We start from the raw sequence: 21,426 nt of genomic DNA, 5'->3' as shown, positions 1-21,426 counted from the left end.
AAGCACATTTTATTTCTTATTTGAAATCCTTTTACAAATTGTCTTGCTCCAGAAATTTGGTTCTATTTTATCCTCTCTTTTTTTGATGAGGAAGATCGGCCCTGAGCTAACATCTGTGAATCCTCCTCTTTTTTTGCTGAGGAAGACTGGCCCTGGGATAACATCCATGCCCATCTTCCTCTACTTTATACGGGACACCGCCACAGCACGGCTTGACAAGCAGTGCATCAGTGCGCGCCCGGGATCCGAACCGGCGAACCCCGGGCCGCCGCAGCGGAGTGCGCACACTTACCCACTTGCGCCACCGAGCCAAACCCCCTATGTTGTTCTCTTTTATTTACATCTCTACAGGAAGCGAGCTTAACTGAATAGGTAAGGAAATTCTCTAGAGCAGAGCTGAGGAGTTTTGTTTCTGGAAAGGCGTGCTATAAATCTGCTGTGATGAAAATGGCCTATGAGATATATTTTGCTCTGCCTGAAAGCCGGGACTACAGACTTAATCAAATTAAGACAAAAGCAAACCTCTGTTTGCCATTACCATTGCTCTGAAAGAGCAAAGGCCCCAGGATCACGGGAGGGATTGTGAAGAGTGTTCATTTTTTGGGAGCAGCTGGTTTCAACTTCCTCTTCCATCCAACTGCTCACTTGAACTGCTAAAAAATGTTCTATCTTTAGCGTCGGCCTTTGTTGTTCTGTCCTCATCCAGCACAGTTTTTTGAGGACATGCTGAGAATACAAGACCTAAAAGCCAGAAGTCTGAATATAGGTGTAATTAAGCCAGTAACCATATCATCTTCTTGGGCCTAAATCTCCTCATCCGTAATGAGGGTGTGGCATTACAGTATCTTTAGGGACCTTGTGCCTAAATGAGCCATGGTTCGATGAATTCTCACTGAAAGTGGCCAGAATGAAGATGCTACTCCATCAATGGCCAGCTTGAGTTTTGGATGGGCCAGCTTCTTTGGGGAACGTGATGTCTTACGTCAGACAGGGAATGGAAGACATTCTAAACAATTCCTACCTATAAAGGAGAGAGAGGAGGAGTGTGTGTCAGTGGTACTGCTGAGGTGGCCACAAGTAGTGTCTAGCAGGTGATCCATTTACTACGTAGTTGAATCTCCTCATATTGCATAGGTCAGAATCTTGGCACAGAAAGCCGAAGGCCAAAAATCTGTTTGAAGCCAGACCTATAACTCTAGAACTCAGTTCACCTGAGTCACAGTCCAACCTTTTCTTTCTACTTTTTTATCTATTTATTCACTTACTTTATCAATCAATAAAATAATTAATAGGCCCAATACCAGGGACCGGGGATACAAAAGTGCACAAGATGTAGTGCCTTCCATCTAGAAGCTCACAGCTCAGAGAAGGTATTTCCCTGCAGCATCAGAACTGGACTGACAGCTTCAGAGAATCCACAACTCGGAGATCAAAGAGGCAAGGTCCAGAGAGGTTTGCTGCACTGAGATCACAGCCAGGGCATCTTCACCTCTTTCATTTTTGTAGCTGCTGCTTAACTTTTAATGATTCTTTCTCTTTTTGCAGCAAAATGTTGTCAATTCAGCTCTGCAGTCTCCAATCTTAACTTCAAAGGAAGGGCATTCAACTTCACAGCGACCATCCAATTTCAGACAACGTAGTTGCCTTTGGCAACTTAGCCTCTGGCTAAATGAAGAGAGCAATTAGACTTCAGTTATCCAGTAATTAATTAGTGTAAGGCAAAATTACATCATCCAGGCTAAATTCAGAATTGCCCATTACCAAATCTCCTGGAGACACAGAATGTAAATCTAGAGATCAGAAAAAACAGATGTTACCTGAACAGCTCTCTCTGAGCTCATTTCCCTGGTGCAGTCTCTTACAGTGTCCTTACTTGATATTTGATTAAGAAAAACAAAGAAGACTTCCCTCTGCCAAAGTAATGTCTAGGATATATAGAAACAGAATATTTCCTCCTGGGGGGGAGACAATATACCTTCTAATTCCAATAAACAATCCTTTCCAGTAAATTATTTTTTCATATCTCCAAATTAATGGTCTTTGATATATAACGAAAGGTAAAGACTGTGCCATTTGCATTGTAGGCAGATTCATGATGAACCATATGCCTTGGCATATGACTATGGGGTTTCACAGTTTTAGGTACAAAGATAAAGGAAACATGGTATTAGTCTGCTGTGTAAAGAACAACAGTGGAATAGTGTCTTTGACTCTGGCAAGCAAATTTAGAGCTGCAAAGACAATGTATGTTTATTCAGAACAAAGTGACTAAGCTGAAGAGCATAAAACTACTTCAGGAGGGAATGATTGAAAAAGCAATGGTGATACATGTCCTTAGGAGAAATAGTCAAAGAACTGTCAGTTACTCTCGAAAGCAGAGAACAACTTTGGGAGAACAAGAATACAGATTAGTTGCCATAGATCTGATGTATTACCATGTTGAAGAGATATTGGGCTTGTTAATACTAAGTGAAGACTCAGAGTAACAGAAAGAAATTGCAAAGACTTAGATTTCTGCTCAAAGAAAGGGAAAAATGTTTAAATTTTCCAAAGTCGAACTTGGGATATTGTGAGTTGTAGATCACTGGAATTTATCAGGCGTTGGGCTATCAATTGACATGGAAAATATATAAGGTGTTTAAATATTGAATTGAGGCAGAGAATAAGAACAATAATATTAGTTAACTCTATAACAGCACAGGGTATATGCCTGGCACTGTTTAAACAGTTCATATCAATAGAAATGTTGTGGGGCCAGCCCCGTGGCTTAGCGGTTCAGTGCGCGCGCTCCGCTACTGGCCGCCCAGGTTCAGGTTCGGATCCCAGGCGCGCACCGATGCACCCCTTCTCCGGCCATGCTGAGGCCACGTCCTACATATAGCAACTAGAAGGATGTGCAACTATGACATACAACTATCTACTGGGGCTTTGGGGAAAAAAAGGAGGAAGATTGGCAATAGATGTTAGCTCAGAGCTAGTCTTCCTCAGCAAAAAGAGGAGGATTAGCAGGGATGTTAGCTCAGGGCTGATCTTCCTCACAAAAACAAAAAAGAAAAGAAAGGTTGTTAAACTCTCCCCAAGCAGTTATTTTTCCCTTCAGACTTTTAGGAATAGAACCTCTGGGTTTTAGCTGGACACGTGGATACTTAGCTAAAGATGTCAGTTTCTGGCTCCCTATTTCTGTAAGACCACAAGAATAAGTGTGGACCAATGAAATAAGAGTGGAATGACGTGAGCTGCTTCTATGTAATCTTTTTAATCCTGTCCTTTACTTACTTTTCAGACCTTCCTGTTAAAGCATCTTTAGAACCAGATAAAATAGTCATATGTTTAGGACGGGAAGGTTGACCTCCAACCTAATCCCAACATGATTTGATGGAGAAGAACCTTCTACCCAACCTAGTCAACTTATCTATTTTTGGACTTCTACATGAGAGAGAAATAAAATTTTTTCAGTCATTCTATTTTTAAATTTATTTATTAAAAGAAGTTAGCCTCTACTCTAATTAATCTATAGTGTTTTAATTAATTAATATATAGGGTGTCTTAATCTTCATATCAACCCCACCGTTATTACCACTCATAGAAAGGAAATTGAAGCACAGGGTTCATACATCTTATGAGGATTGGGACTGAGATCCAACCTCAAATATTTTGGCATAATAGTCTCCTCATTACTTCTTATATTGATCATTAAACTCCCTTCCAACTCCAAGATTCGATATGACTGTCGTGGTGATGGTGGTCCTAATTTGAGCCCATACTGTGCCTATTGTTGGGAGTCAAATGTGTGTGCCCTGAGTTTGGGGACAGAATTATTGATAAAAAGAGATGGAGAGGGCAGCTTACAATTGGGTTCTCTCGCCTGGATCCATGGTCTGACCTCTATGGAAGGAGACTGAGAGCAGGAGTTATGTAACTGAATTTACCAGTGAGACTTTGAAACATGAGGGCATTGTTCTTGACTATGTTCTCTACATATAGTCTTGTCTGTTTTCAAAGGTGTAATGCAAATACCACCTCTCAGGAAGACTCTCTGGAACCCCCAGTTAGAACCAAACTTCTACTTCTATGGCTTCTTTTGGTACTTTGCGTCATTTATGGCACTTATGAGAGCTTTTTTATATGATAGTGATTTGTGCATCTTCCTGCTTCATCCATGGACTTCATACGTTTTAAATTTATTTAATGGCTGTTTAAAATTACATGCAACCTATTCTTAACCAACTCAGAAATAATAGACTAATAAACTTCAAGTAAACTAAGGACTAATGCCATGATTTAATTATACTTTTACCTCCATTTTACCTACCTTTATTATAGTGCCCAAAACAATTTATTATAAGTGGTAAGCACACTTGCTGTATCTATTGCTTTGATAGTCCTACTGAGGCCAGATTGTACAAAAAATGAATGTAGAAATTCATGAACCATGAAGAAGAAAGAGACAGAGTGAGTCATGATACGTAGAGAGCCCCATTATGGAAGGCTTCATAACAGAAGGAATGAAGGATAGTTGAGGAGGGATGGACAGAAAGATTTCTTAGGGATAGTCTTGGCTGTATTGAGCAGAGAGAGATCATTTCAAAGGATGCAAAGAATTAACAGTAAACTAATTAAGATGTTGACGGTATAAATTACGCAATTTTCCATCCATATATGATAGCCAGAAAGTCCAAAATTATCTAAGGTTAGGAGTTTTGGATCACCTAGTAACATATGAAAAAATAGACTGTTAAGAACCTGTTATCATAAGATTAGTTTAGTTTAGACTACAAAGGCTATACTTCTCTCAATTAACAAGTGTGTTTAAAGTTTGCCTCAGGGATTTTGTCTTATTGTAAAGCAATCACTTTGGCATATGCTGAAGCTGGGGTGAAGATTACAGAAGAAGGAAAAAGATCTAAGTGTAAAGAGAAGTCTGGACCCTTTGGCAGAGTTGCTAGGGAATTTAACTAGATACTCTTGGTGGTCTGGATTGTGTGGTCCCATTGTTTTGTCTTAGCTCAGGAAAAATTTCCAGTAACTGGTTTGTCCTGGGACCTTTTTAGGACACAGGGATAAGTCATGCACTTTTCTAAAAGCTGAGATTTCTTCTCAAAAGACAGATCCCAAACAGACTGCCATTCTTACATCTAAAAGGATTTCCCCCTTACCTGAGAAAATTTGAGCAAGAAGAATGAGGGCAACAAAAATTAAGAAAAAGATCCTCATGGCTCCAGGCATTAGTGGAGAGAGGATGAAGGAGGTGCAGCAGCTGGAATCCAGATCTTTTATGAAGGGAAATTGATTAAAACAAGTTCTACCTGAAAGTGCTGGAAGTCAACTTTGGTTTGAAATGTTCATTAAGAATGTAACTACAATTTGAGGCCCAGTATTGATTAAGCCCATGCAATTTTGTCAGTTGTGGTATTTTAGCCAATACTGAAGTTAATTTAGAACGTGTGTTGTAGAGGTGTAAAAGCCCATCGGCCTTGCCTTTTCTTGTTACTGTTATATAAATTCCTTTACTATATAAATTTTGGCTTTCCAGTTAGATCAAATTATGGACCTTTGTTTTAATTTAGTTTTAACATATGTACTAATATAATTTACTGTATGTATATTAAACTATATAAAAATATTGTATATTTAAAAAAAAAAAAAAAAGAATGAACTATTTTCCATGCTCCATTGAATAATAGATGGGCTGACAGATCAGATTTTACCTAAATCACATTTATAGGAGAATAAGGCAGAGAACTCTGTCTTCCTGCCTGGAATACTCTGTTCTACATCTCTGCCTAGACTTTTTCTATTTTTTTCCTTTAAACCTCATCTCAAGTACCACCACTCCTATAAGATCTATAATCACCATTTCTTTTATTCTTCTCTAAGATTTTACATACAATTTACTCTCTTCATTCAGCAGGTATTAATTGTTGCCTGGTATAATTGCTATTTAAAAATTATACTATATGAAAACATTTTATCTCTCCAATTAGACTGTAAGCTCCATAGAGGAAAACAACTTTCCTCTCATCCCTTTCCTTCCATTAATTCCTTACAATGGTGCTTGGTAATAATAGGCACTCAAAATGTATGTGTTGTTTGATTTATTAATTAGCTGTCCAGTTAGGGGAATTCATGAATAGTCAAGCAATTAACATGGGAATTATTATTAAATGTTCACAGTTTATACATATATGTTATTATTATTAAGGATAATAACGGTATTACTAAAAGTGACCATACTTCATATTTGATGGGAACAGCATTCATTTAACAATATGTGTTGGATAACTACCATATGTATTTACATGTTAGTAAGAAATTTGAATTCTATCCTAAAATCAAACGTCTAGTCATTGAATGATTTCAAGTATGAGGGTTATTTGAAAGATTAAAAATCAAATGAGGAGTTCCAATTCCAATAAAGTGAAGTGAGCTCCTAACAGATGAACCCTCCCATTGACAACAAGTAAAACTCTGGGGAAAAATAAAATACTTGAAGGATAAGAAAGCTGAACTAAAGACAGGCATAGTACAGAGAAAAGTTAAAACTTGGAAAAAAGGACCAGCATACAATGAGTTCTCTGTGATTGCAATGTGGCATAGAGAGGCTAAACTCCAAATACATATCTACCATCTTGCTAAACCTAGGACACAAGGGCAGAACCAAAGATGGCCACAGTTACTGGAAAATATCAGAAAGGGAAAAGCCAGGGAAGGGGAGCCCAGGTTCTATGTGTAAACTCTGCCATGACTCTTGCTAATCCCTGAACCAGGCAAGCCTGGGGCTAACTCAGAGCAGCCCAGTTAAGGCGAAAAAAAAATCCAAACCAAAAAACTATACTGACATCCGAGCTGCTACTTATCATAGACAAGATAAATTCCTCAGAGTACATGAGAGTATCCAGATTCTCCTCAACCTAACATTCACAGTGTCCAAGACATAACTTAGATGTTGAAATGATCAGACAAGGACTTTAATCCATTTTGACATGCTCCAAGTAGTAGAGGAAATATACTTGAAATAAATTTTTAAAATGGAAAATCACATCAGAGAACAGAAAATGTAAAGAAATGTTGAAACTGAAAAGTTCAGTATCTGAAAAAAATTAACTGAACAGATTTGATAGAGCAGTGAACATGACTGGATAAAGAGTGAGTGAATCAATAAAATTATGCAATCTGAGGATCAGAGAGATAAAATAGTTGAAAACAATAGGCCTTCAAGGGCCTGATGGACAATATCAATAGCTGAAGTAGAGAGGTAATTGGAGTCCCAGATGGAGGAGAGAAACATATGGGGTAAAAAGTAATTCAAGAAAATAACAGTTGAGAATGCCCAAATTTGGTCAAAGGCACGAATTTACAAAACTAAGAAGCTCAGAAAACCACAAAGAGCATAAATATCTCATTTAGGCACATCATAGTCAAATTTCTGAAATCCAAAAAAGGGAAGAAATCTTGAAAGCATCCAGAGAAAAGTAACACATTTTGTTCAAGGAAATAACAATTGAGTCACCACTGATTTCTGATCAGAAACTAAAGGGTCAGATGACAGGGGAACAATACTTTTAAAGTGCTGAGGGAAAACAACAACAATAACATCAAAAAAATAAACAAAAAACCGCCAGCCTCAAATTCAATAGGCAGAAAAAATACCCTTCAAAAACAAAAACTAAGAGAATTTTCTCCAGCAGAGATTCCCTACAAGAACTGTTCAAGGAAATTTTTCAGGCTGAAGGGAAATTCCAGATGGAAACAGATTTTCAAGTAGAATGAAAAACATCAGAAATCATAAATGTCTAAGTATAAAAAAATACTGTATCTTTTAATTTATTTGAAATTTATATGACTTTCTAAAGCAATATCTATAACATTGCATCATTCATTTATAATGTAGATAGATGTAATACATGCAAAAAATAGGGCAGAAAGGACAAGGAGAGTGGGAGAAATATATCTACCTTTGTTGTTAGAAGATTTCTACATTTTAAATAAAGTAGATTAATATCAACTCTAAATAGGTATAAAAAGTTAAGAACGTATAGTGATAATCCCAGTAAAGCCACTAATTATAATGCAAAGAGTGATAACTATGAAGGGAATATGTAAATTACAATAAAATTCTTATCACAAATATTCAAATAATCTGAAGTAGACAAGAAAGGGGAAACAGAAGAATAAAATCAGAGAGAACAAACATACCAAAATAATAAATTGATAGACTAAAATCTAACCACATTATTAATTATATAAAAATGTTAATGGGCCAAAAGTTCTCATTAAAAGACAGAAATAATCTGATGGATTCAATCGGAAGACAAAACTATGTGTTGTCTATAAAGGAAACATTTCTCCAAGCAATTTTTTTTTTTTATTAGCAATAATTATAAACTCACAAGTTGCAAAAATGGTACAGAGAGGTCTTGTGTACCCATCAGTCAGACTACTCCAATGGTGACATCATACATAATTGTGAATTATCAAAGCTAGGAAATAAATGGGCACAGTAAAATTAACTAGACCACAAATTATAAGGAAAGCATTTTAAATATAAAGACACAGAGGGGTTGAAAGTAAATAGATAGAAAAATATAAACTATGAAAATATCAAATGTGAGAAGGCTGGAGTGGCAATATTAGTTTCAGATAAAATAGAGTATTATCAGATAGAAAGTGGAATGTTGCATAAAGAAAATAGGGTTCATTCATTAAAAATGACATAAAAATGACTAACATGTTCACATGTGGATTGATTGAATTTAAGGGAGAAATAGACATTTCCATAATCATAATAGAAGATTTTTACATCACTCTCTCAGAAATTGATAAATAATCTGACAAAAGTTAGTAAAGACATGGGATGATATAAACAACCTTATCACCACATTGACCAAATTGATGCACAAAACAATTGCAAAATACACATTCTTTTTATGTACACATGATACATTCATCAAAATAGATCACAGGCTAGGCCATAAAGCAATTATTGATGTGCTTTAAAATATTTAAATTTTACAAACTCTGTTTCTAACCACAAAGTGATCATATTGGAAATCAATAATAAAAAACTGTTTATGAAATTTCCAAATATTTGGAAATAAAGCAACATAAGTCTAGATCGTGTACACATTAAAGAACAAAAAATAAGGGTAATTAGGAAACATTTCAAATTGAAGATAAAGAAAAACCAATATGCCAAATTTTGTGGGGTTCAGCAAAAAAAATCACTTAGAAATTTATGTCTAAATTTTTATTTTAGAAAAGTAGAAATGTCTAAATCTATGACTAAAAATTCCACTTTAAGAATATTAAAAAAAATAGGGGTAAGTTAAGCCCAAGTACATAGAAAGAATGGAACAGGAGTTATCACTACAGATCCTACAGACATTAAAATTGTCAGAGCAGATTACCATGCACTGGTTATCAATCCCAAGAGAATAGAGTACTGTGAACTGGTTGCCAATCCTAGGGGAGGACTATAAACACTGTGCCCATTGCATCTTTGTATTGCAGTTGCAAGAGAAGCACAATGCAGTCAAGCACTGGTAGAACAAAGCTTTACTTATACAGAGAAGAGACAGAGCGAGATCAGCTTCAATAGTGAGTATGGCTCCACCATGGCCAGCGAGTCTCTCCCAGTGGCCAATGCAGGGCAATTTGCCTTCATGCATCCTTCTTGTACCACAGTAGAAAGATCCCAACCCCTCCTCTTGGAGGACTGATGTAACAGTGGGGTTGGCCAGGTGTCATACGATACACATGCTTCAAGCAAAGACAAAGAATATTCTTTTTTTTTTTTGAGGAAGATTAGCCCTCAGCTAACATCCGATGCCAGTCCTCCTCTTTCCTTGCTGAGAAGGATTGGCCCTGGGCTAACATTGGTGCCCATCTTCCTCTACTTTATATATGGCACCACCACAGCATGGCTTGACAAGCGGTGTGTTGGTGCATGCCCGGGATCTGAACTTGCAAACCCTGGGCTGCCAAAGCAGAGCACCCATACTCAAACACTACGCCACCAGGCCTGCTCCAAAAGAACATTCTTTAGGCCTGCAGGGAAGATATTCCCACACAAAGTGATAAGACTGGTATAGGCTGCGTGAGCTCTTTATCTCTTGGTAAGGAATTGTCCTGAGCCCAAAGCCCATTCTTTTTTTTGTGAGGAAAATCAGCCCTGAGCTAACATCTGCCAATCTTCCTCTTTTTTTTTTTTTTTTTTTTTGCTGAGGAAGACTGGCCCTGGGCTGACATCCATGCCTATCTTCTTCCACTTTATATGGGATGCCGCCACAGCATGGCTTGACAAGGGGTGCATCAGTGCCTGCCCAGGATCCGAACTGGCAAACCCCGGGCCACCCCAGCAGAGCGCCCGCACTTAACCACTTGTGCCACCGGGCTGGCCCCCAAAGCCCATTCTTATGTGGTGGAGTAGAGGTGAATAGACTGCACACGTGAGACTGCCCTTCCCAAGATAAATAATATAAGAAAATATTATTAATGACCAAATGCCTAGACATTCAACAAAATACGTAAAGTGGAAAAATTCCTTCAGAAGTTCGACTTACTGGGTCTGGCCCCATGGTATGGTGGTTGGGTTCGGTGTGCTCAACTTCGGGTGCCGGGTTTGCGAGTTTGGATCCCAGGCACAGATCTGCACCACTGTCACCCAAGCTGTGGAGGCATACCACATATAAATTAGAGGAAGACTGGTGCAGATGTTAGCTCAGGGCTAATTTTCCTCAAGCAAAAAATGAGGAAGATGGGCAGTGGATGTTAGCTCAGGGAGAATCTTCCTCAGAACAACAAAAACAAAAGGTTCAACTTACCAAAATTGACCCAAGAATTAGCAGAAAATTTAAATCTCTCTATATGTCTTGAAGAAATCAAATTTTTTTAATTTAAAAAAAGGTGACTTCCGCTTAGGATGAGAAAGATAGAGCATCTTCCCACAACAACGAAACACACATGAAAATGGAGAGTGGGCTGCAAATATTCAGTTTCTTGAATTCTTCGGAAAGCTAAGGTTACCTGGCAACCAGCTAAATCCAAATCTAAGATAAGACAGAAACTTCCAAGAAAGACAGGACATGAGCACTTGCTTACCTGAGGCAGATTTCACCAGACACTGGTAAAAAGAATTCAGGTAAGTCTGTAAAGAACTACTAAGAGCAACTGTAAATTAGAAAGAAAACACCGAACTCCTGGGGGCAACAGACAAAAATGACATTCACATCAACATCCAAGTACCTCTTCATGGACCTCACCAGGCACTCACAAAAAAGATAAGAGTTTTGAGATGACAGTCTTGAGAGCACATCCCCCATGGTGTAGGGCTAGGGTGAGGGGAACAGCAGCCATTGTGAGAAAGGCACAAAATCCTTCCAGAGTCTTTTTTCCCATATGGAAAAAAAAAAAGCCTTAGAACTCTATGGGGAGGGCAATACTGTTTACCAGTGCAAACACAGAGTACTGTAAAAAACCTACTGAAGTTGGGGGAAAGAAACATAAAACAAAACAAAACAAAAACCTCTACCCTTGGCAGCAACAAAGTCATATATAGGGGGCCTTATGGGCCTTGAAAGTGAGGAAGATCATGAGAAAAATTGCAGCAAACTTCTTATCTCATCAAATAAATTATGCAAGCCAGAAGAAAATGGAGTAACATGTTTAGAATTCACCAAAGAAGCTATATGGTTCTGGGTTTTATTGTGTGGGATTTTTTTTTTATTACTTCATTCTCTTTACTTGTTATATATTTATTCAAATTTTCTATTTTTTTCTTGAATCAGTTTTGGTGTTTATCTCTTTCTAGGAATATATCTGTTTCATCTAGGTTATCTAAAATGTTGCCATGCGATTGTCCCTGTTTCCCTTATAATTCTTTTTATTTCTGTAAGGTTGGTGGTAATGCTCCTTCTTTCATTCTTTATTTTAGTAATTTGAGTATTCTCTCTCTTTTTCTCTTGATCAATTTAGCTAGAGGTTTGTCAATCTTGCTGATCATTTCAAAGAACAAACTTTTGCTTTGTTGATTTTCTCTATTGGTTTTCTTATTCTCTATTTCATTTATTTCCATCCTCAGAGTTAATCTTTTTTTTTTGAATTTTTTGCTTATTGCAGTAACATTGGTTTATAACATTGTAAAAATTTCAGGTGTACATCATTATACTTCTGTTTCTGCATAGATTACATCATGTTCACCACCAAAATACTAATTACAACCCATCACCACACACATGTACCAAATTATCCCTTTCACCCTCCTCCCTCCCCGCTTCCCCTCTGGTAACCACCAATCCAATCTCTGTCTCTATGTGTTTGTTTATTGTTGTTATTACCTACTACTTAATGAAGGAAATCATACGGTATTTGACCTTCTCCTTCTGACTTATTTCACTTTGCATGATACCCTCAATGTCCATCCACATTGTCACAAACGGCTGGATTTCATCGTTTCTTATGGCTGAGTAGTATTCCATTGTGTATATATACCACAGCTTCTTTATCCATTCGTCCCTTGATGGGCATTTAGGTTGCTTCTAAGTCTTGGCTATATCCATCCTAATATTTATTATTTCTTCCTTCTGCTTTCCTTGGGTTTATTTGGCACTTCATTTTTAGCTTCCTAAGATGGAAAATTAGTTCATTGATTTGATATATTTCTTCTTTTCAGATACAGGCATTTACAACTATAAATATTTCTCTAAGCATTGGTTTAGCTGCATCCCATAAGTTTTGGTATTTTTAAAAAAAAATTACTTACCTTGAAGTATGTTCTAATTTATCTTGTGATTTCTTCTTTGATTTGTTATTTATTTAGAGGTCTGTTGTTTAATTTTCACATATTTGTGACTTTCCCAAACTTCCTTCTCTTCTTCCATTGTGGTTGGAGAACATACTTTGTATGATTTCGATCCTTTTAAATCTATTGAAGCTTGATTTTTAGGCTAACATATGGCCTATGCTGGAGAATATTTCAAGCGAACTTGAGAAGAATGTATATTTTTCTATTGGGTGGAGTGTGCCATAGGTGTCTGAGAAGGCCAGTTGGTCTACAGTGTTTTTCAAATCTTGTATTTCCTTGATGGTCTTCTTTCTAGTTGTTCTATCTATTATTGAAAGTGGGATATTGAAGTCTCCTACTATTATTATTGAATTAAGTATTTCTCCCTTCAATTCTGTCAGTTTTCACTTTGCATATTTTGGGGATGTGTTGTTAGGCATATATATGTTTATAGTTATTATGTCTTCTTGATAGATTGACTCTTTTATCATCATAAAAATTTCTTCTCGTCTTTAAACCAATTTTGTCTTAAAGGCTGTTTTTTTCTTCTATTAGTACAACCACTACAACTCTCTTTTGGTTACTGTTTGAATGGTGTATCTTTTTCCATCCTTTTACTTTCAACTTCTTTGTTTCCTTGAATCCAAATTATGTCTGTTGTACACAGCATAGAGTTGAATCTTATTAAAAAAGTCCATTCTGCCAGTCTTTAATTGGAGTGTTTAATTCATTTGCATTTCATGTCATAATTGATGAGGTAGGATTTACATTTTCCATTTTGCTTTTGTTTTCTAAATGTTATGTCTTTTTGTTCCTCTATTCCTTCCTTAACTACACTCTTTTGTATTAAATAGGTATTTTCTGGTATACATCTTAATTCTCTTTTATTTTATTTAATTCTCATTTATTTTCCTATATATTTTTGAGATATTTTATAAATGACTCGGGGATTTACAATTAATTTAAAACAATCTATTTTTGGTTCATACTAACATAATTCCAAGAGTAGATAAAAACTTTGTTCCATATAGCTTTCTTTCCTCCCGCCTCATTTGTGCTGTTAAAAATAAGAGAGTTTTGATGTATGAGAGGTTCTCTTGCTAACCTTGGAGGAGATAGCTGCCCCTTTAAAGAAAGAGCCAAAGGGCAGGGAATGCTCGGCAGCCTCTACTTGGTTGGGACAGCCCCTGGCTGGCAGCCTGTAGGAAAGCAGCCATCTCAGGCCTACAATTGCAAGTGACTGAATTCTCCCAAGAGCACATGGGTTTAGAAGAGGATCTCTTGCCTCAGATGAGATCAAAGTCCCTGCCAACACCATGATTTCAGTCTTGTGAGACCCTGAGCAGATAATCTAGCTAAACTATGTCCAGACTTCCGACTTACAGAAGTGTGAGATGATGTTTGCTGCTTTAACCTGACAAACTTTTGGTATTTTGTTATACAGTGAAATAAATAAATACAGCTATATCCCAAGGTAAATCTATTTTTTGGTGAGAACACTTACATGTTCTTTTAATGCTCCTGTGTGGCCTGCTGCATTGCAGTTTCCTGAATGGTTAACATTCTTTCTGGTTGATCTCTAATGAATTTGCTTCAACTCCTTTCCTCCCAAGGCTGTAGCCTAAAACCACTTACTGCTGGGTCCCTTCACCCCAATAGGCCAGGTTATTGGGGATTTTCCCTTCAGGATGGTTTTAATGCAGTGACCTTGTGTAGCATTCACTTGTTCGATGGAACTCACACCCCGTTCCCTGCCTTATATCATAAGTGCAGCTACTCCACTACAGCTGTTTTTTTGTCCTGTTATCACAGGAAATTCCAGCCAAAGCTCTTTACCTGTAGATATTTTCAGGTATGAGTCAGGCATGAGCACCTTGGCTGGCATGTTGAGTTCTCCAAGTGGCCTTCTTGAAGCCAATCTCATAAGGATTGACATGAAAGTGATGGTTTCCACCCACATCCCGCTTGATAGGCAGAATGAAGTCACAATCACAGCACACCAACTCATTTTCCAAAGAAATCCTGTCTCTTGCCTTCTTTAGCTTTCTTTTACACCCTCAAGTAGGTAGAAGCTAAGTGCTTCCACTACATTTTGTGGTCCACTTCTTTGCTATTCTTCCATTTGCGGTCCAGAACCTTAATTGGGAATGTGAGAATTAATGATACTTAGTGTTTTGTCCTCTGCCTTTTGGGAATTCAGTCCAAACTGATCAATCTTGCTCTATAGGAATTGTCATTCTCTTTCTGAGAGAGCTTTGAAGTGGAACCCAGAACCAAGAAGGAATACTAGGTGGTTAGCATAATGAGACTTACAATAGCTACAATTTCAATATTAATAGAGTTAACATCACGCTATACAGGAGCATTATGTGGACTAATGAGAGTGGAGACACTGCAGGAGAAATTCAGTTGCACCAGTGTCTCTTCTTCCTTGCCATTTCCCTCTGACCCACCCACCATTCAGAAGGCCTTCCCCTGCAGAAGATCCCACATAAACTGACATTACCATCTCCATAAGTTACTATGGAATCAATAGACAGTTATCTGAGGAAGTCATGGGCATCCACTTGACACCTAAAAGAGTTGAATTTTCAAGTAACAAGAAATTAGTAGGGATTGATGCTTTATTATTTTATAGGAAGGACTTGGTGTCTCAAGGAAGAAGGGGTAATTGGATGGAAAAGTTCTAGAAAGGAGCCAAGAACAGAAGAGAGAAGAGAGCAAGAGAAAGAGAGAAAGGGGTAATTTGTGAATAGGTGTGCATCTGTGGGATTTGCCCTCTCTGGCCATAAGCCATCTGACTCTGGATGCTATTCAAGGTTAATTAGTAAGGTAATATCAGGGCACAACCTCTGGTCCACCACTCTATGACTCTGTGACATGCACAAGAATCATTCTAGAAAAGAGATATCAATTAGGGCCCAGAGCATTTTCAACTTTTGGAATCAAGCAATACAGTATTTGGAATGAGTAGGGAGTATTTTGGTTTCATGATCCTCTGTAAACCACCAATCACACTCTCACTATGGACATGTGGGGAGAAGGAGCATCCACCAGCAGCTGATTACTCAACTGTAGATTCCTAAGACCAGTACCCCATTTCTTACCCCTGAGGTAATTCCTGTGAAAATGAAGGAAACACTCGAGGGTTCACAAGGGTTATGTCTCACATCTCTTTTGGAGAACAGTTGATCAAATGTAAATAGATCTGATGGTAAAGCCAACGTGAAGGTCGAATCAATCAGGCTTCAGGCATGGAAAGGGTTCTCATACCAGGTAGTTCAATAGAGAGAATTTAACATTGACAGCTGGTGAGAAAATGTTGGAAAAGCTGAACATGCAAAATGGGTGCAATGAGTTAACCCTTATGTTAGCCACGCCTGGAATCCCCTGCTGCCCTATGTTTGGAGGAAAAGAAGGAGGCTATGGTGTGATCCCAGGATCAAGGACTGCTGGCAGGAGCTGTGCCTCCAATGGGACTTCCAGGCGAGAAGTGAGGACACAGAAGCAGGGGTTGTACTATGGGAGATGGAGCCACTGATGGAGCAGAGAGAGTGGGGGAGAAGACATCTGAGGTCTCCCTTCCTTCCCTTATCATTCTCCTACTAGGCACTTGCATTGACTGAAACCAGCCAGAAGCCAGGAAGCTTGGAGAATGTAGTTTGCAGGGAATAGTGCCAATTATCCAGAGCAGAGTAGGAAATGGAGCTGAGCACAAAGAGACAGATGATGCAATGGTACGCTCAGATGGTACGCAGAATAGAGTTCAGTCTACATGTTAAAACTGAGTGATCAAGGGCCGGCCCCGTGGCTTAGCAGTTAAGTGCGCATGCTCCGCTACCAGCTGCCCAGGTTCGGATCCCGGGCACACATCCCAGCACCACTTCTCCAGCAATGCTGAGGCTGCGTCCCACATACAGCAACTAGAAGGATGTGCAACTATGACATACAACTATCTACTGGGGCTTTGGGGAAAAAAAGGAGGAGGATTGGCAATAGACGTTAGCTCAGAGCCGGCCTTCCTCAGCAAAAAGAGGAGGATTAGCATGGATGTTAGCTCAGGGATGATCTTCCTCACACACACACACACAAAAAAAACAAAAAAAGAAAACTGAGTGATCAAGATTGAGTCATTGCTCATAGGTCTAATAATCTTGACCTTTATTGTGTGAAGCTGCAAATTTTATTTCATAAGGCAAAAGTTATACAGTCAATCATTTCATGTACATTCCATGCTGAACATTCTAAATTAATCTCTAACATTTTCATTCACTGGTAAGAAGTAAAGGGCAAAGTTGGTGCCATGGACATTAACTGAGTGGATGCGAGTGGTTTTTAAAATGAACCATAAGTTCTATAATAAATGAATGACAATCTATTGATATATCAAGAAATGATGTGGATAAAAAGTAATTTCTTGTATTCTATAGAACTATAACTCCATTAACATAGGTGTGTATGTCATTTCCGATTATCTGTTGTGCGAGAATTGGTACATATAGATAGATATGCAGAATATGACGGGGACGTGTGCATCCTTTACTGGATCCAGCCATGACATTGAGGAAATGACAGCCTCCTTGAGTCTCAATTTCCTCAAATATAGTGGGGATAATCAGATCTACCTCATAAGGTGATCTTGAGTCATATGAGAAAAGTATGGGAAAAAGATTCATAAATTATAAGGTCCTCTATGAAAATATAGTAATATTATCTGATTAAGTGAGTAGCTATCAGGAATCCACACATGTTTTTGAGCTCTTAAGTACCCACTCATGTCTAGATTTTTTTGAAAATTATCTTAAGAAATAAGCAAAAAAACAAAACAAAGGGAGAAAGAAATGAGAATGACTCTGAAACTCATACATGACTTAAGTAAGCCACATAACTTCTCTTGACCTTCCTCGAATGTCCTCTGCTTCTGAGGCCAGAAGAGTGCTGGTCCGGTTTACTGGATCCTCCGTCGGCAACAGAAAAAGTTCGGCTTGCAACTTCCAACAACCTTTTCACCCTCAGCACACATCCTCCTGCATTTGCCCCGACCGAGCCTGCAGGACTCACAAGCAGCAAAATCACCTACACCGAGAAAGAGCTGCTGATATGCCTTTCCCTGGACTCTCTGGAAATGGGGAAAAGGTCAAAGGCCACAAAAAAGAGAGGGTTTGCATTTATAATTATAAACAGTGTTTTCAAGAACCAGTCCAGAGTTTTCAAAGAGCTTTGCTGTTTTCAGAATGGAGATGGGGAGAGTTAAGTTTTAAGCAAGAATTAAGCACAATCCCTGTTTTCACTGTGTTTATAACCTTGTATGTGTCAAAAGGAAACCCAGCCAGACAGAGTGTCATATATTTTGTAGAACTATAGCAATACATACCTGATATTACTCTAAAGGGTACAAGATGGAAATGGGAGGAATAGCTTCTGGTTTTGGAAGATCCTTGAAGAAGGAGTTAAAAGATTTATGTTCAATTCTTGTTTGGGCCTGGTAACGGCCAAAGGTCCTCAGTAAACTGCTTAATCTCAGCTTTCTCAGTTGTCAAAAGGACTTTCAAGAAATACTTGTCTACATTTTAAATTTTTTTTTAGTGGTTGAATAGAATAATTTATTTTAGAATGTTTTGCAAAACACTATTTACTCAATTAGCTATTTTTGTTGTTACTTTAAGCAGAAGCTTTTTTACACGACCACAAATCATTTTTCAGGATAACGTTCAAGGACCAGGTAGACAGAGTGTCTGCCATCCAAGATGCTTTTATTTGCTGATATGGCTCTCCAGGGGCAGCCTTTATGTTGTAACCCTTTGTTTTCTTTCCTATTAATCACCCTCTCCCTGATAACCTCAGAACATTGAAGCTTATATGTTGGTGCCATTCCTGCAAGCATTCACTGTGCTCCTACACAGCTCATTTTTCTATTCTCAGTGGTTATTTCTGTCTTCATGCTCTTCATGTTCCCTGCCTCACTTGATCTTCACTCTCACACTACTGTTCAGTAACATGCCCAGATAGAATTGATCTATTCTTGGGGCTACATTCTATTTCCTTGCTGTTGGATCTCCTGAGGTTGCCTATGTAACTTCTGAATGCTGACCCAAGATCTTTTCTGTTCATGCTAAATGTTGCTTATGCTGTGCAGGAGCTTGCTATGGCCATTGAGGAGTGCCTTGGCTGGCCATTTGCTTCTGTGAAGTGCATTGTTAAAGTCAAATCCATTCCTCAGCCTTTGCTCTAGTAAGCCCAGGTCCATATGGTCTTCCTCCTCTCCTTGATGCTGTGCACTCAGCACACATTGTGATTGACTCTGAAACAAAGTCCCTGGTGACTTTTATTCTAATTTCCTTTGACTGCAGGTGAGGGAAGACATAAGCTAAAGTTCAACTGAAGATGCCCTTCTGCTAGCAGCAGATGACACCAAGCGTCTTGACAACATTTAAATAAAGGACAAATGTCTTCCTTCTCTATCATGTTGGTCTGACCCCTACAGTACAATTCTGTGGCTCCAAGGCACCTCAGCTCAATAGCTAAATCTCAAGCTCCTCAATTTCTCGTTTACTACCAGTTCTTAATTTTATTATTTTCTCCTCCTAAGTTCCAACCTCCTTCCTCACCTGGGATCGTCTGCATTAGCATCCTCCATGTTTTCCCAGCTTAGGTAAGCTCCACCTCTCTTCATCTGGATTTGCTAATAGCTGTGCTTTAGAGCCTCAGCCTGTCCTATACCCTGAACCTTTCATTACCAAGGCAGGGAAGAATCAGCATGTTCAGCCTTAGAATCAGATAGGATGTGGAATTATGCTGTATTTCTAATCTCATCTACTCTGGAATGCCAGGGGTTCTCTCTAGATGCCCATTTGCTGCCAAATTAAAACACCCATTCTCCCACTCATCACCCTGTTAACCCTCTCTGGATGTGTTTATCTGAGGGGCTTTTATGCAGCTGGTACCCATTGGCATGGGCGAAATGATTGTTAACAATAGCATCTGCTCTTTTCAGGGAGTGTATGTGCTGATTGTTCAATGCTGCACAGCTTGTTGAAGATTTTGCGTGCCATCTCTGCTTGAGTGTTGCTGGGCACCAAGCTACATGGCTGAGAATCACACAATTAAGACTTATGACTCTGGTCTTCTGAGTTGGAAGCCTATTCTGTCATGTATTATTTGTGTCCCTTGGGCAAAATTATTTAACATGTCTTCTCTGTCTCTGCTTTATCTTTGGTAAAATGGTGATTATAATAGTACCTGCCTCATAAGGATGTTCTGAATATTAAATGACATAATCCACATGAAGCTGTTAATAGCCTGCCTGGTGCATTGTAAGCACTCAATGACGAGTAGCAACCTTAATCTTTTTCACTCTGAAATTCTGTCTCAACACTTGTAAATTTTGTTTGCAATTACCCAAGAATATTTCTTTCAGTTCTGTTTATAATATGATTTCTTCCTGTATGAGTCCACAAAAATAGACCAATGGGCTATTCATTATGAACAACTTGTCTATAATGGTAATAAATTTTCACTGAACCATCCTCGCTCCTTTATTTGATCATTCTCAGACCAACAGCATACATTTGTGACACACTTTACTGGATTTAGGAACAGAGCCCATAAGAGGTGGATAAGCATGTTCTCAGAGTAGTGCTAGTTGGCTGGTACAAGCTTGATCCTGTGACCTTGGTTTAATTAGTGAGAATAGCCACCAGGTGCAAATCTCTACAGCCAAAATTACAATCCAGTAACAAGGAGATTTCTCTGTGAAATGGAAGCTCCAGATATGATGCTGAGAACGAGAAGAAGATAGAGCTGGTGGACTAGGATTTCAGGCAATTCTATTTCCACTAGTATCTCCATCACCTCCTTGTCTTCAGAAGACAGAGATAGCTGACAGGCCAGACTTCCTAAAAGTAAAAATTATACACGGGAATTTAACTTACCTCCTGGAAATGTCTGGTGATATTCGAGTCCTGCCTGGCACCCTAAATTCAAAACAAAGCACATTTTGGATATTAAAATAATTGCAGGAAATAACACTGTGTAAAACAGTATTCCCAAATCCACACATCTGCTGTCAATGGACACCAGACCACAGAGTTTGCGTCTTTATTCTATTTCTGAAGGCTAGCCCTCTTGGTAACCAGTGAGAAGAAGGTATAAAAAAAAAAAGAATAACACTTTGCTCTTAGAAAATGTTACTGCAGGTTCAAGAAACTCCCATAATAAGTGCAGTGGGAAGCTGATCATTACTCTCAATTTTAAGGTGATACAAGAATCATCACGCTGTATGATCTGCTCCATCAAAATCTCACCCATTTTCATTTACCTGTTGGAAATTGAGCCAAAACAAAGAAAAAGGCAAAGACAAAATAAAACACCTTCCTGTTTGGGGCCATCTCTGAGGGAAGACTCTTCAGAACAAAGATTTGGGATTTCTCTGAGAGGGAAAGAGCCTCATTTATATTTGAAAGTAATGGGATATGCTCTTGGTCAGTGAAGTGAATCAATAAAGAAAGTGCATTTATATGCTCCATTTCTCAAGATCAAGGACTGATATGATGGATAATAACCCTTGGCCTCCATAAAGCCTTATATTTTGGGTATTCTGACCAGGGTACTGGAAAGAACACCAGACCAGGAGTTGGAAGACCAGG

At 38.5% G+C, this 21,426-nt stretch overlaps 2 protein-coding genes across 2 annotated transcripts; both read right to left on the bottom strand.

The window, feature by feature from the left end:
• Positions 1 to 1,520: 1,520 nt before the first annotated feature.
• Positions 1,521 to 5,226, bottom strand: LOC106803546 (beta-defensin 107A-like). Its single transcript, XM_014795400.1, has 3 exons — positions 5,157 to 5,226; positions 3,277 to 3,301; positions 1,521 to 1,665 (listed from the first exon to the last, which is right to left on the bottom strand). Exons 1-3 carry the CDS (start codon positions 5,224 to 5,226, stop codon positions 1,521 to 1,523), a joined length of 240 nt encoding a protein of 79 aa, XP_014650886.1.
• A 12,503-nt stretch (positions 5,227 to 17,729) lies between these two features.
• On the bottom strand, positions 17,730 to 21,177 carry LOC106803547 (beta-defensin 12-like). The gene is made up of 3 exons (XM_014795401.2): positions 21,099 to 21,177; positions 20,713 to 20,754; positions 17,730 to 17,857 (listed from the first exon to the last, which is right to left on the bottom strand). Exons 1-3 carry the CDS (start codon positions 21,166 to 21,168, stop codon positions 17,730 to 17,732), a joined length of 240 nt encoding a protein of 79 aa, XP_014650887.1. The 5' UTR covers positions 21,169 to 21,177.
• Between the last annotated feature and the right edge of the window lie 249 nt (positions 21,178 to 21,426).

Source organism: Ceratotherium simum, chromosome 28 (genome assembly GCF_057802395.1).
Source record: "Ceratotherium simum simum isolate JZ-2026a chromosome 28, ASM5780239v1, whole genome shotgun sequence".
In the NCBI taxonomy this organism is placed as follows: domain Eukaryota; kingdom Metazoa; phylum Chordata; class Mammalia; order Perissodactyla; family Rhinocerotidae; genus Ceratotherium; species Ceratotherium simum.
This window is presented reverse-complemented; position numbering and strand designations above follow the sequence as displayed.

Excerpts from the sequence above, each read along its gene's own strand:
- LOC106803546 (XM_014795400.1), bottom strand. The coding sequence starts at position 5,226 with ATGCCTGGAGCCATGAGGATCTTTTTCTTAATTTTTGTTGCCCTCATT. Across the intron at positions 3,302-5,156 it reads TCTTGCTCAAATTTTCTCAG|ATGCTTTAACAGGAAGGTCT; the intron begins GTAAGGGGGAAA and ends CTGGTTCTAAAG. Across the intron at positions 1,666-3,276 it reads TTAACAGGAAGGTCTGAAAA|CCAGAGGCTAAGTTGCCAAA; the intron begins GTAAGTAAAGGA and ends CTCTTCATTTAG.
- LOC106803547 (XM_014795401.2), bottom strand. The coding sequence starts at position 21,168 with ATGGCCCCAAACAGGAAGGTGTTTTATTTTGTCTTTGCCTTTTTCTTT. Across the intron at positions 20,755-21,098 it reads TTTGGCTCAATTTCCAACAG|GGTGCCAGGCAGGACTCGAA; the intron begins GTAAATGAAAAT and ends TTTTGAATTTAG. Across the intron at positions 17,858-20,712 it reads TCACCAGACATTTCCAGGAG|GTGATTTTGCTGCTTGTGAG; the intron begins GTAAGTTAAATT and ends TTCTCGGTGTAG.